Source organism: Mixophyes fleayi, chromosome 8 (genome assembly GCF_038048845.1).
Source record: "Mixophyes fleayi isolate aMixFle1 chromosome 8, aMixFle1.hap1, whole genome shotgun sequence".
In the NCBI taxonomy this organism is placed as follows: Eukaryota; Metazoa; Chordata; class Amphibia; order Anura; family Limnodynastidae; genus Mixophyes; species Mixophyes fleayi.
In genome coordinates this window covers 115,146,973-115,163,205 of record NC_134409.1, presented here as the reverse complement: position 1 = coordinate 115,163,205, position 16,233 = coordinate 115,146,973, and the positions used below count along the sequence as shown (strand labels likewise).

Sequence of the window (16,233 nt, the reverse complement as noted above, 5' to 3'; positions counted from 1 at the left end):
GGAAACAGCTAGTATTGCCAAAGAAGCACCGTCCCATGGTTCTCCGTGCGTTGCATGATAAACACGGCCACCTGGGAATAGAGAAGACCATGAGTTTAATTTCAGATAGATTCTACTGGCCGAAAATGGAGATAGACATTGAGAGTTATTGTAAATCTTGTGGGACATGCATACTTCGAAAATCCCTCCCAGAAAAGGCTGCCCCCTTAAAGAATATATCCAGCAATGGGCCTTTAGAGTTAGTCTGTATTGACTTTCTATCAGTGGAACCGGATGAAAGCAACAAGTGTAATATTCTAGTGGTGACAGATCATTACACCCGTTATGCTCAAGCCTACCAGACAAAAGACCAGAGAGCTGTGACCGTGGCAAAAATCCTATGGGAAAAGTTCTTTGTCCACTATGGACTGCCTGCCCGCATTCATTCAGATCAGGGTCGGGATTTTGAGAGCAAGCTAATAAAAGAACTGTGCGAGGTCTGCGGGATAAAGAAGTCCAGGACTACTCCTTTCCATCCCCAAGGAGATCCGCAGCCGGAGAGATTTAATCGGACCCTTCTCAGCATGATGGGCACTTTGGACACTAAAAAAAAGGCACATTGGAGTAGGCACATCAGCCATTTGGTCCACGCCTACAATTGCACGAAAAACGAGTCCACGGGGTACTCCCCATATCTCTTAATGTTTGGAAGGGAGGCTAGATTACCAATCGATATCTGTTTTGGAATGGACACTGCTGATCCCCAAGAAAAGCCCCATTTGAAATATGTGGAGCAGCTGAAACAAGAACTAAAGGAGGCCTACAGACTAGCGGAAGCAGCTGCATCAAAAGCTGGACAACGAAACAAGGGTCGTTATGATCTACAGGTCAAGGAGCATATTCTGGAGCCAGGTGACAGGGTTTTACTTAGACACTTGGGCCTCCCGGGGAAACACAAGTTAGCCAATCGTTGGCGAAAGGATCCTCATGTTGTGGTTGCAAAATTGCCAGACATCCCAGCCTATCGAATTAGGCCCGAGGGGCTAACAGGCCCTATAAAGACATACCATCGACAACATTTGCTTCCCATCAGAGATGGTGTCCGGTTTTGGGAGGAGCCTGAAACAGATGAGCCAAAAGTGTCCACACCCAGAAGATCACGGCGAATCAGAGAACCGACCACAGAAGAAGATGATGGAGATGATTGGGGGTATGATGCTCCAGGTAAATTGGGAGAAATAGATTGGGGACAAGATATCAGAAGGCTCACTAGGTCTACCGAGGGGGCCGCTGTAAGACCTCCACAAGTAGAAGAAAGGAGAACTATGCCTGCCATTTCAGATGAAAGTGTCAACCCAAGAGTAGCTGGACGGTTGGATTCTCAGTGTTCAGTAGAGGAAGGCTCTAACCAGGAAGTTGACATGGATGGGGACATCGTTGATCCAGATGGAGGATGCACTGAACGCCCCAACAGGGTGTTGGGGGGAGAGGAAGGGAACCCACCAGTCCAGGGTCGGCCTAAAAGGACCCCTAGAGCCCCAATGATGTTGACTTATGATAGTCTAGGTCATATGACTGAGATTCCTAAGGTGATTCATCCTAGCTGGGTCTATCAGTGGCCATATCTGACTCCCATATCTGTTATGCCAGGGCCTGTTGTGTATGGATGTGAAAATGTATTTAGACAGGATGTCTTAACCCCTTTAAATTTGCAGGATGTGGGACAAGCCTCATCATTTGTTCATTGTGGACTTGCCCCACAGGGGGAGTGTGTAACCCCTGGGGATGCTGCAGTTGGACTTGAGCACCCAGGGGCTAATAATCACAATTGCATCAGTAAGAAAAGAGATGCATATAGCTATTTACCAGTCAAGGAGAAGGAACTACATCTCCCAGAAAGCTGTTATGAAGAGGGGGCGGAGCCTAAGAAGACTGAGAAACCAGAGGGCGGAGAGAGAGAGGGAGAGAGGAGCATCCTGGGAGAGACTGAGCTGTGTGACCAAGTCAGATAGGTGACCCTAGGCAGAAGGGCACTGGATGAGTGATCTGAGCAGAGAGAGCAGTCTGCAGAGATATCAAAGCTCGGTGCAGTTCTGAACAGAACCTGCTGGAAGCCACAGTTTGAAGCTGTAGGAGGAGGTTTGCATGCATCTCTGAAGAAGGACATTTTACAAGTCAGCCATTTTGGAGATAATCAAGTTCAGACCTGTGACACACTGGTGCAGATAAGTTACTGGTTATTTTTATCTATCTGTTGTTGTTCAAGTGGGGTTTGGACTATATCTGGCCACAAGGGCTGAAGAGTTAGGGATAGATGGGTGGGCAGGTAAATATGCACCAAGTGTGTGTCTAATCAGCACTTGTGGAACTACAAGTCCCAGGATACAAATTAGAAAGGATTTTACAGTTGTTGCTAGAGGAGGGTCTGCATACTGTGACTGCTGTACCTCACTGCAAGTGATTTAAAGACCTCCAAAATCTGCAAACTGGACACATGATGTTTCCATGCCATGCTGCATACATACAGAAGGGCCCCAACTTGCAGTGCACTGCTCTATTTGTGTGGTGTGTTTGAATACTGCTGTGTGTGTTTGGCAGTACATTGTAGGGCTATAAGGGAAAATATATAAATTCACCCTGCGAGATATTCACAGTATCAGGAGCAAGTAAGATATCTGATATATTTTTTCATGTGTATAAAGCTGTGACAGTTAATGGTTATATTGTTATATATTATATTATATTGTATGCTGTTATTGATTTATTGCGAGTTTTTGTGTTAGCTTGGTGTGCATAGTAAGAAGTGGTGCGCCACTTTCATCCACACTGTTTTATTACTGTATTGTATTGTTTGCACTATTATTTCAAATTATACCAAAGTATATTTTTCTATAAAATTACAAAGCTGCATTTAGGATTTCCATTTAAATAAATGTGCCTGGCTGGCTTTTGCAGCACACATTTTGTCACAGAGTGTTAATACTGGGCAGGGGGTTTCCCGAATCTCCCCCTGGTGTATCTTTTGAACACCCCCCAGAAGAGAAAGCAGAGATTCGGGTGGAGGCACTGAAAACCGAGTACCAAGGTGAGAAGCATCTGCGTGGTTCAATATATATATATACCCTCACAACGCTTAATACACAAGGGGGTGTTACATGTAGTTAATTATATGAACAGTTTCTTTGGCAGGTCCGCTCTTTACTTCCACTTTAAGACTAAGTAACGCAGTAGACTGCTGGAAGTATGTGCTACAAGTCTTATTTCTGCAAGACACGCCCCTCTCACTAGTAGTGCATCATCATTCTTCTCCACCAATAGAGCGTATAACATACACTGAATACTTTGACAGGAAAACTAACATTAAAACATCCTTCCTGCATTCATTTAGTCACTTATTACATGTATAAAGCTTTTAATATTATTCAATATTGTATATCTTTCCCACATAGTTATATAAGACATCATACGTTTTAGCATTAGTATATCTTTAACTAATTGCCGTCATTTAATGGCATGTATTACCCCATCATTGGGAACCCAACCACCTGTGCCCACCATAATGAATAACCCGCTCAACTCACTTTTCTGTCAGGCCAGTTGTACTTGGCAAATATGGTATCATAGGTGTCGACAGCCCCATCAGCAATTAGCATTATTGCTTGACTGCAGATACTTCCTTCTCCCGTGTGATTAAACTGAAAAGAGATAAAATAATCCTGTGAGTTTTAGCAATCTTGTGCCAATTAGGGTGTCACCAGCTATCGCTTAACAGTCCATTATCATCACTCCATTAAGAATGTTTTTAGCAACTTGTCACCTAAACACAGTAGGGGGCAGCCATTTTGTGAGCTGAACCAATATTCATGAGATTGAAGCCTTTTGTTTTACTAAAAGCCAGTTACACAGTGGAGTCATGAGACAAAGGTATCATATATATCAGTAATGTCACCAGTTCCTAGCTATAGGTCGGCTGAACATTATGCAAACCACAAATTGGCAGTCTTCACTATGTCATGTGTCTGCATGTGGGTATTCTACTGGACCAAATGCGTTATGCCATATAAAGACTTGCAAAAGTAGGGTTTGTTTATTGAGACTTTTAATTCTGTTAATTTCTATGTACAAACTACGTACGGTATATTGAACAGTCTCTAAGGTTGAACTAAAGCCAATGAAAATATTTTGATATGTTATAGTGTTTTGAGAAAGGGACTGTCTCGCTGTTCCTCAGAATATTCATTTCATAGCCCCCCTCCGCCCAGCTAGATGCTATGATGACAGTGAAAGTACCTGTCCTTCCTCTGAACCTCACAGCGTAGCAGCTACGGAGAATAAAAACCCTTCCTTCATCCTAGGGAAACTTAGACTAAGCTACAAAGACTCTACATTGTTCAAGAAACTACACACATTTGCCTGGAATATTTCTGTAGCACAACAGGTGAATTTCAATCCATCTACTTCAATATCACTGACAAGATGTTTTTTTGTGTACTCAACTGTACAAAAACAGATGTTTTACAAAATTCAGCTATTTGCACTAATTCCAAGGATCCTGACACTAAGGGGTATATTTACTGAACTGCGGGTTTGAAAAAGTGGAGATGTTGTCTATAGCAACCAATCAGATACTAGCTGTCATTTTGCAGAATGTACTAAATAAATGAAAGCAAGATTCTGATTGGTTGCTATAGGCAACATCTCCACTTTTCGAAACCCGCAGTTTAGTAAATCTAGCCCCTAGAGTGTTTGTAATTATCGATTTTTGAAAATGTCAGTGAATTTCATCTGATTGGCTAAGATGAAAAAACTAATCACAGATAGGCTCTAGTCTCACAAAAGAAATCCCATAAAAACTATTGTCTTTTTATCCCCATAATACCGAACTTGAATTTCACTGAACAGGTTTGTGTCAGTGGATTGTCTAAAAAATACTGAATACATTCCAGATGGAAAATCTATATATTTATAGAAGTCCTGGAATATATTAGTGTCAACCAACAGGAGCTGAAATATTACCGCTGAAAAGAAGGGATAATTACTGAGGTGGCATTCGTCCAAACTTAATTGTTGATTAACGGCATTAGAAGCTGCTTTTCAAAAATCTGTGTTTATTACTGTGACATCTGATGGGTACAATGACAGCCCTGCACAATAACAACATGTAAGAATGGTTGTGGAAATAGTTTTTAATTATATCATGTAAAATACACAATAGGGTTTTAAGATATCTACAATGATCTGCCATCATAGTTCTGAATATAAAGAGCTATCCTATCAATTCATGTTATATGGAATTATTATATTATTGTTTACCAGTGACTTTAGAAAGTCTGGACTGGAATATAAGATGGTAGTAATGGTCCTGATTCATTAAGGAAAGTAAAGTAAAAAAAAAGGAGCAACTTTGCACCTGGGCAAAACCATGTTGCAGTGGAGGGGGTAGGCAAATTTAAAATGTGGGACAAATAGTTGGGTTAGGGTCTGTCCTAGATCAACTTTAAGGGGCGTATTCAATTGTCAGCGTTAACACTGCAAAACGAGCGCTCGAAAAATATTACCGTTTATACGGTAATTTTGCGCGTAATTACCGTTCATACGGTAATTTACTCGCTCAATTTCAGCTCGCTGCTCAGGGAGCTGCGAGCTGAAATTGAGCGAGTAATTACCGTATAAACGGTAATATTTTTCGAGCGCTCGTTTTGCAGCGTTAACGCTGACAATTGAATACGCCCCTAATTTTCACTGTAAAAATAAAGCTATCAAGTATTTGTGTGCTACATGAAAAAACAGCCAGTATTTTCCTTATGTGCAAAATAGTAAACTAATTTGCACCCCTTGCATTGTAAAATTGTTTTGTTCAGAAGAAAACTTATTAATTTTTTTGCATTACTTTCCTTAATGAATCAGGCTCAATGTATTGACCATCTTTTGTAAAGTGTAACAGATATGCAGTATTTTGGATGGGGATTTTAAAAGATATGTATACCATAATAGGAATGCACTAACGAATCATTGTTATGGTTATCATTCCACCATATTTGTTAAATGCCATAGCATACTTATAGTATACATATAATATATATGAATGTTGTACTACTGTAGGCTATAGAATACCTTGTACAATAGACACAGTTAGAACGTGTATATTATGCTCACCTGGCAGTCGTGCGTTTTACTGATTTTTATTTTTATTTTTTTACTTTTATAGTGTTTTTTGGATAATATTTTCTGCCCTGGGGAGATTCCAGCAATCTGTAATCCCTCCAATAAAGCCAGTGATAAATATTAATGGCTTTTCTTGCTGTTACCATCATTATAGAACACAGATTTCCCTAAGACATACTTTTAATTTCCTAATATACGGTGAGAGGCAGAAAAACCATACAAAGTAAATCTGCCAATGTCACACGGAGGTCAGATTGGATTCACATTGGGGTCTCCGGTAAATTGAATATTTGAACTAATGGACAAATACACCCTTAGATAATTATCTATAGATAATAAGGCTACATGCGGTCAGAGTTGGGAAGGAATATTTCACTTGGAAACAATAAAAATACTGTACGGGGCATAACAAGGGCATAACAGGGCATAACAGGGGCTATAACGATGAGGCATATTTATAAAAGGGGGGTAAAGTCTTATTGCCAGTAAAACTGGGTATTTTCACTAAAGATAGAGCCTTCTTTCTTCGCTTTGCCCGCTTTAACAAACGGTTACCGCCGGCGATAGAACCTCTATCACAGGTGACAACCCTCCAGCAATGGTAAGATTTGCCAACTTTCGCTGCTGACAGCTACCCCATGCCTTGGACTTGTTCTGAGGTCAGCCTATGTCTCGTAATTTCTTTGTGTATGCATTGTGTTTAGTACCACATATTGTGTATTTATAAAATAAGTATAAACACCAGGATACACAAGAACCATTGACATTGTGTTATATAAAATTATAGACAAAAGGTTTTTCTATGCAGCATCTTAACCTAATTACCACCTTATACAACCCATGTACTAACCTTTTTTATTGTAACATGGACTGTGACTAAAAATATCCTTAGCAGGTCTGATAATATATATACTGAGGGACTATGTGGTCTATGCTGACAACTGTGTGATATATACCCATATAGTACTCAAGTGATGTTAATATAGATATAAGCTCCTGTAAATAATATCTGTATCAACAGTGAACAGTGATATTATCACTTCAATGTTCACTGGGTAAACTTGTGGACTACAGTAAATTGTTATGGATATTAGAAGTCATCTTAGGTTTCAGTACATGTATAAAAGCATTATGTATACAGCCTTGTGCTCATATAGTCACAGAGTTCCTCTGTGACTTCTAAAATCCTTATTATTTACAGTAGAGAGTGCACTATCCCATTACTATTGTTTATTTATATAGCTCCACCATATTACGTAGCGCTGTACAGAGAATTTTTCTTATTCACATCTGTTCAAACATAACAGTTTAAATGCCCTAACACACAAGCAAGTACACACACCAGAGTCCATATTATTTAGAAGCCAATTAACCTCATATATCATATGCTTGGCATAGGGCACGGCGCTGCGTTACAGATGGAGCTAACATCATCAAGGTCATATTCCTCATCTGGCTGACAAATTAAAATTGTCATCACACCTCCTCCGCTGGAATAGATGAGTGTAGCGTAATCCCGTGCTCATGGGGAAACATCAAGTTACTGGAAAGATGTCAGACCTTTGTTTCTTTAGATGGCCTCCATACTCCTCAGTGGCTGACAAATATTGTCACATTGTGTTATATATTATTAGTAAATAGAAATACAATATGGGCATTTTGTAGTATAGCTCAAAAGCCCTATAGGTATAATACTAACCTCATTCAGCAAATCAAACGCTTCGTTCAATGCTATGTCCAACATTCCGATCCCTTTTGCCGAAAGTTTATCTAAGTGTTCCCGGAAATGCTGAAACACAGAAGGGAAAACACGATTTGAAAATGTGTTACTTCCAGGAGAAAAATAGATTCAACATTATTTAAATGATTACTATAAGTCAGAAGTACACATGTAAAAGTTTCAGCTCCCTATTAAACTACATTTGTACAGATAACTTTGGATCGTAACATGTATGGTGAAATGGGCCAATCAGAACAAGGAATATCCCATGAGGCCATGCCAGGTACAATTATTAGGCTGTTTCGCAAAAGCAATCAGATAGGTGGATTTGTCTATATGTTTGTGAGTAAAAAACAGAGAAATTGTTGGTACGTTATTCTCGATCATTATCTACCGGCACTGAAGAGACAAAGGATTTATATGACATGGAACTAAAGGGCAGAATGATGCTTAGATTGTGAGATGTCATTGAATAATATACATTCATGGGGAGAGAGCCACTTTGTATTGCTTTACAATATAAATGAAATAATGCACATAGTACTATTAAATATAAGGACATTAGACGTTATTGAGGATTTTCGTGACATATATACGCCGGTGGTAATCGCTTTTACGATTACCACCATTCCGACACCTGTCATGCCTCCAAAAAAACCTGGAAGAATAGAAAATCGACTTGAATATAATTAGACTTACCTTGAAGACGGTGCTGGAGATCCCCAAAGACAGCAGCATAATGACAGGAAGACTTTCCGATTAGAGAACTGACCGCCTCTGCTGCCTGACATCATCACGAGGTGTGTCAATCAAAATTTAAAGTGGCAATGTGGGATTGCCTAAAGTTAAGTGGTTAAACACTTAACCGAACATTGCCGCTTTAAATTTTAATTGACACACGTCGCAATGACGTCAGGCAGCAGAGGCGGTCAGTTCTCCAATCGGAAAGTCTTCCTGTCATTATGCTGCTGTCTTTGGGGATCTCCAGCACCGTCTTCAAGGTAAGTCTAATTATTTTCAAGTCGATTTTCTAAACTTTCGGGTTTTCTTGGAGGCATCATCATCATCATCATCAACATTTATTTATATAGCGCCAGCAAATTCCGTAGCGCTTTACAATTGGGAACAAACATTAATAAGACAATACTGGGTAATACATACAGACAGAGAGGTAAGAGAACCCTGCTCGCAAGCTTACAATCTATGGGACAATGGGAGTTAGAAATTCAAGGGCATGTGCTACATCATATTGCACAATGGACCAGCTAGAACGCAAAGGTAAAAGTACTGAGTGGGCTGTGTGTGTTGCAATGTTGGTCAGAAGGTTGTTGTCTTGCGTTAGCATGTAGAGGATGGCAATAGGGTAATCTAGGGAAATTAAGATGATGGTTGAGGAATATCATAACCTTGTCTGAAGAGGTGGGTTTTCAGTGAACGCTTGAAGGTTTGAAGACTAGAGGAAAGTCTTACTGTGCGAGGGAGGGAGGCATGACAGGTGTCGGAATTACCAGCATCGTTTTATAGTATCCCACCCATATAAGCATGAATGTGCTTTTATATAGGGCACAGAACCCTGAGGTGGCTAATATTATTCTTACATTTCACAGTCAGAGGAGAATTACTCCAACTGTGAAATATAAGCAGTAGCTTTATGATAAAAATATTAAACATAATTGCATTTTAATTACCATTGTATTACATTATGTTTTCGTCTACCTCATTCTGAGTATATAATGGTAAGCAGTATCGGCACCATTTTTTATTGATGTATAATTTATTCATATAAACAATTCAGGAAAGGAAGTTACACGTTGTACTAGTACATGTGACCGAGCGTAGGTGAAACCATCTACGTGATATTGGTGAAATCATTTCAGAAATGAATAAAATAAGTTGTTACTTTGTGCCGGTAAACAAGAGAAGAAAGCACGAAGATGCATAGTTGAAAGTTCATGCGATCCTCCGAACCATAGCGAAACCAATCAACTTGAAACGTTGGGCGAGTACTGGCTATTTTCCTTTTTTTTTTTTTTAATTAATTTTAATCATTCTATAACACTATCAATTAAACAGCTTCTGAAAAACTCCTTGAAAACTATATAGAACTTTTCAAGAAATGTTGTTTTCTGCCAACAGGAAAAGCCACTGAAATATTTAAGAGAATCTCTTCCTAGCGGTTTAACTGTTGGGTGAAAAGTTCTTGTGTGATATCTCCCTAAAATCCGACTCAGGTAAATTTTATTTAAAAAAGAGAGAAATGAAAGAGAGAAGTAGTGGTCACGTGAATCACGTTGTTAGGCCCCGCCCCTGCTAATCTTTGACAAGATTGGCCTATCACAGCAGGGGGTGGGGCCAGGATGCCGTGTTAAGCCCCGCCCCACCTACTTCACCAGCAAAAAGAACTGGTTGAGGGAGCTTGCCCTGCTCTCCTGGGAGTCCAGGAGAACTCCCAAAAATTTGGGAACTATGGATAAGGTATGTCTTAAAATGAAGACTATAGTGTAAGCTACTATTATCTTTGATGTCAGAAAGGGACAACCAGCAAATTCCGTAGCGCTTTATAATTGGGCACTAACATAGTAATAAACAATACTGGGTAATATAGACGAAGAGCTAATATAGCCCTGGTCGCAAGCTTACAATCTATGGTTTAAGGATATCTCTCACAGCTGTTTACACAATTATGCTTACCACTTACATATTATATTATATTATTTTACTGATAGTAGAATGAAGAGCGAGCCTATAAATACAGTCATTACAGGCATTTGCTCTAGCTGCACAGTGCATACAAACTGCTGGGATTGCTTCAGTAATTAGAGCAGTTTAACGTTCATGTTGACCTACTAAACATGGTTCACACAGCTCAATACTCCAGCAGCCGCAAGGCAAAACAGGCTTCGCTTATCTAAATAAGGATTGAAGTCATAAAAAGTGTTAAGCTCTTTAAGCAAAGAATATTTCTGCAAATCAAACGGAAAGCAAAGAATTATTGTATAATTAATCGGGTCATTCATGGCAAAGATACAGAAAACAGAGCAATGAATAACAGGAAATGAAAAGTGTCACTTGAAAAACAGAAATGTCAATTTTTAGAATTGGATTCAAATTCCCCAGCAGAATGGCATTTTTCTTGTTTCAGTTTTCTTATTATCTCTTATTATGTGTTTAGGGATACTGTAAAACAAATATGATAAAATTATTTCACGGTATATCCGTTAAATAAAAGTTTTTCCTTTTTATTTCTACTTTATTGTTGAGCAATATTTGGTAACATATATGAGTACATATTGCAATGCACAGAAATTCATTCAATTCATATTTTCATTTATTCAAATGAGTGGAAAAGGTCATATTGTCAAGTATTTGTGTGCTAGATGAAAAAACAGCCAGTATTTAACTTATGTGCAAAATAATAAACTAATTTGCACCCCTTGCATTGTAACATGGTTTGTCCCGGAGAACATTTACTCCCTTTTTTGCCTTAATGACTCAGGCCCTATGAGACACAACTAAAGAAGTTTGTTGCTCAGTGGCCAAATCCCCACAAAATGTGGAGCAATGCTTTGCACATCCAAGCACTAACTTCTGAAATAAGCATCTGTCAGATAAAGAGCACTTATTATATTCACACTTGATCCAGCCATTTTGTGGGCTGAACCAATATCCACAAAATGTCTGTCCACACTGTGTGAAATGGCTGCCTGCACTATGTGCAGGCAACGGTACATATTAGTCAAGCAGTATTTTTCAGTCAGCAATCCCATTAAATAAATCAGGGGTGTTTTATAACAAGGGTAAATAACAAGGGTAAATATAAATACTATAAAATGGTACTGACCAGTAGTCACTCACTGAAAATTGATCTCTCCTTTAAACACATTGCTGTTTTAAATTTAGCTTACAAAGCCACCGAATATCGTCAATTTGCAAAAATCGCACTTTAAGGCAATTAACCCCAGGGGGTAAATGTATGAAGCTCCGGGTTCTTCAACACCCGCGAGTTTGGCGTCTTCAGCACTTAAATTTAAAGCGGCACTGCCTTGTAAAGGGAAGTTTCCCTTTACAAGGCAGCGCCGCTTTAAATTTAAGCGCTGAAGACGCCGAACTCGCGGGTGTTGAAGAACCCGGAGCTTCATACATTTACCCCCAGATCTCTACAGGGGTTGTAGTGAGAAGAGAGCAGTGTTCTCCAGATCTCTACTAAGGTTGTAGTGAGAAAAGAGCAATGAACACCAAGTCGCTACAGAGGTTGTAGTGGGAACAGAACAATGTTCTCCACACCTCATCAGTGATTGCAGTAGAAACAGAACAATGTTCTCCATAGCTTTATAGAGATTGTCGTGGGAAGAGAACAGTGTTCTCCAGAGCTTTATAGAGGTTGTAGTACAGTGTTCTCCAGATCTCTAGAGAGGTTGCATAGGAACAAAGCAATGAACTTCAAGTTGCTACAGAAGTTGTAGTGGGAACAGAAGAATGTTCTCCAGAGCTCTACAAAGGTTATAGAGGGAAGAGAACAGTGTTCTTCAGATCTCTAGAAAGGTTGTAGTGGAAACAGGGCAATGAACATCAAGTCGCTACAGAGATTGTAGTGGGAACAGAACAATGTTCTCCACACTTCAAAAGCGACTGTAGTAGAAACCGAACAATGTTCTCCATAGCTTTATAGAGATTGTCGTGGGAAGAGAACAGTGTTCTCCAGATCTCTCTAGTGGTTGCATAGGAACAGAGCAATGAACGCCAAGTTGCTAAGGAGGTCGTAGTGGGAACAGAACAATGTTCTCCATAGCTCTACAAAGGTTGTAGTGGGAAGAGAACAGTGTTCTCCAGATCTCTACAGAGGTTGTAGTGGAAACAGAATAATATTCTCCACACCTCTAGAGTGATTGTAGTGGAAGCAGAACAATGTTCTCCAGAGCTCTACAAAGGTTGTAGTGGGAAGAGAACTGTGTTCTCCAGATCTCTAGAGAGGTTGTAGTGGAAACATAGCAATGAACGTCAAGTCGCTACAGAGGATGTTGTGGGAAAAGAACAACGTTGTCCAGATCTCTACAGAAGTTGTAGTGGAAAAAGAGCAATGTTCTCCATATCTATAGATAGGGTGCATGGAACCAGAGCAAGGAAGAGAGGACTAAAAAGATTTTGTTTTCTCCTTTACTGTTTTGTTTGTGTATCCTATTAGTAGGCACTTTCAGGCACCTGAAAGATGGTCATTCAAATGATCATTCTTGCTTGGTTGGGGTAAAGTACAAATGAAAACAATTCTTGGAAAGAGTACTGAGTAGTTAAACATATTATTGCAGTGGTAAGATGCTTGGCTCTAGTACTGATAAGACACGGATTACACTTGCTTTGTTCATCAGGAAGGCAACATACAATATACATAAAAGTCATATTTCAATATAATGTCCCTTCAAGATTACAAAATTGCTTTTGCAACTCGTTGCCAATCTAGCAGTATCTATCTGAAGGACTCAACTGGTATAACTCAAGAAGTGACAAATCAAAATGATTAAATGATAAATAGAATTACTTGATGGACAGATCTGATAATCTCCTAAGCGATGAAGAGATGTGATATCTTTGCCACTTATCCCTTAGGTAGCAAATTTAATGATCATTAAACATGTTCATATTCAAACAGAATGAAATGATAAGATGTTGTAAAGAAGCTATTATTTTTTTTGTTCCATTCAGGGATTACAATTTCATACCGTGTGGCTCCTGGGTACGCATCAGGGAAATTCGGTATTTCCTAACTTATATGCCAATTCCCTGTTCTACTAAAGTGTAACAGAGCTTTGATACATAATGTCCCACCTCATTATATCTCTCAGGAATAGAAGCATTGAAATGTGCAGTGTACTGTAGCAATATATCAAATAAAATGCTGAAATTTGTTTTTGTGTACAAAATGGTGTGCGATATGGATTTCACGCACTATGAATTTTAATAAACCCATGTTTTTTTGCTCGAAGGCTCAACAGCGAGCAGATGCTGGTAGGTGACAGTGAGAAAATGATGAGTTAATGACATGTTTTCTACTTCTGATGTTACAAAGATACTATTCTCATTAATTTTATGTCTGACTCTCCGTTGTTCTTTGAAATAGATGTTCCGGTAAAGTAAAGATCAATTGAAGTTCTCCAGTTTCCATTCATGTACATCTAACATAAACAAGAACTCTGTGTAATGTCGCTATAAGCCAGTCAATGCTGTAGGTAACTGCTGGTGATGAAGAAACCCATGGACAATTTGGCTGCTCTTGAAAATACTTTCACAGCTGTGATTCTGAATGGCATTCAGAGATGTATCGAAACGCACAGAATAATGAAACGTATTAAACCACGATGAAAAGGTGCTGAGGTATTTCTGCAAAAATCCTGTGACTTACAAAGCCTTCTGTTACACAAGAAATCAACACTCCTGTTACAGGGCGCTTTCGGAATGCTCCGTCTGAAGGGAAGGACTGCTTAAAGATGGCCGTCATTAAATGGAAACCCTACATTTAATACTCATTCATCTCATAAGTTTGAGCGCTTAGCCTACACAAGTATATTTGTGATGCTGTGTCAGAATCTTAAATACAGTAGAGGACCCTTTTTATATTTGAAGGGGCCTAGGTCACTTAAATAGAGGGATTACCATGTCAGTTGTAAAATTGGTGAGAAGAGAACCTACGAGAACTATTGAGAACCTTTATTTGCAAACCTTTGCAAAAACAAACAAACATTAAATTAAAGGCCTGATCATGAGCATGCACAGCTCCTGTGTACCCAGGTGCCTATTCCAATCCCTGCTCTTGTCAGGCTCTGGGGAAGGCACCCGCTGGGTGTCTCGGTAAGGGCGGAAACCTCCTGTAGTAAGTGAAAAAATGCTTTATTTCTTTAATAAAGTATTTTTGAAAGCCCAAGTTCTTCTGCGCATGCGCAAATCAGTTAGACGGGACCGGCAAAGCGGTAAGTAAACCCTTACCATTCCCGGTCAGTGTCGCCATAGCAGTTGAGAATCGCTTAGTTGCCTCGGCGAGATTTTAGCCATACGTCATGACAATAGGTGTTTTTTAAGCTCTGCGATAATTAGTAAATAGGCCTGATAATACTGCTATTTTTGTGCCTCTGCAAATATTAGCTACAATATGCTCAAGGGTATATTTACTAAACTGCAGGTTTGAAAAAATGGAGATGTTGCCTATAGCAACCAATCAGATTCTAGCTTTCATTTATTTAGTGCATTCTACAAAATGACAGCTAGAATCTGATTGGTTGCTATAGGCAACATCTCCAGTTTTTCAAACCCGCAGTTTAGTAAATATACCCCTGAGTCTCTTGATATTGAAATACAAGCATGTATTTCTATAGACTGTTACTGCTATTCATCGGTCAAATGATGAAAAGGAGATAGGATCATAACTTTGCATCAAATCCCAAGTTGAATTGTTTTTAAAACTTTCTTTTGGCTATTTTTCTGTTATAATTTTAGCGTAAATCTTAAGGGTTGATAACATTCACATTTCGCTGAATAAAGCAAGGGCTACCATGGCCGAGAAAATGTTTGTAGTTATTTACTTATTAATGTTAAAATTAATCAATCAAATATTCTCACGAGTTTATGTTAATTGTAGGATCAATATTTTATTTAACATAGGAAAGTGTGGTTAGTATTTAAACAGATTCTATTATCTGATTATATGAAAGGAGGATATTTTCTCCTGTTCATCTCAGTCAGATGAAGGGTTGAGTAAGGGGTTTACCATTTTGGGAGTGGGGAAAAAATACAGTTGGTGATATTATTATGCTCATATTTCACTTTGTTCAAAATAAAGTTTATTTAATTCAAATGATCCAGTTTGATGTTTATAACATCCAATGGTTGGTAATGTCAGTCAAACTTCCAGGCCACAAAATCATATATCTTGTACTTCTGTGTTCCATGTATTACTCTATGTTTTAATTAACTCCTACGGAAAAATACAAGGCATTTAAACGATGAAGCTGGAAAATCGTTAATCGGTTGCATAATGTTCAGACTACCCCAAGAGCAAATATATGTTTCATCTCACTGTTAGTCAAACAGCTTCATCTCACATATGAAAACAGAGAGATGGAAGAATAAAAGATAAGACAACTTTAAGTAAAAAAGACCTTGTTTCATTATCAAACAGAACACTGTGACACCGGGATGAATCCATCTGTTGTTAGAAGATAGGGACATTATGTCACAACTGATGGGCAATTCCCTAGAGAAACACACTGTCAATGTCAGGTCAAGTCATTTAAGATAAAAAAAAAAAAACACATTCTCCAAGCCCACACTTTGTTCAGAAATAATACAAAGGGGTATTTGTTTTGCAAATACATCAGAGACAG

At 38.9% G+C, this 16,233-nt stretch overlaps 1 protein-coding gene across 2 annotated transcripts in view; it reads right to left on the bottom strand.

The window, feature by feature from the left end:
- CACNA2D3 (calcium voltage-gated channel auxiliary subunit alpha2delta 3) overlaps positions 1-16,233 on the bottom strand; it is a 790,245-nt gene that overhangs the window by 370,866 nt on the left and 403,146 nt on the right. For both annotated transcript variants that reach the window (XM_075183245.1, XM_075183246.1), the window contains exons 11-12: positions 7,844-7,933; positions 3,561-3,674 (exon numbers count right to left, since the gene is read on the bottom strand). In XM_075183245.1, coding sequence (XP_075039346.1) covers positions 3,561-3,674; positions 7,844-7,933 — 204 coding nt within the window. The remainder of the gene's footprint in view (positions 1-3,560; positions 3,675-7,843; positions 7,934-16,233) is intronic.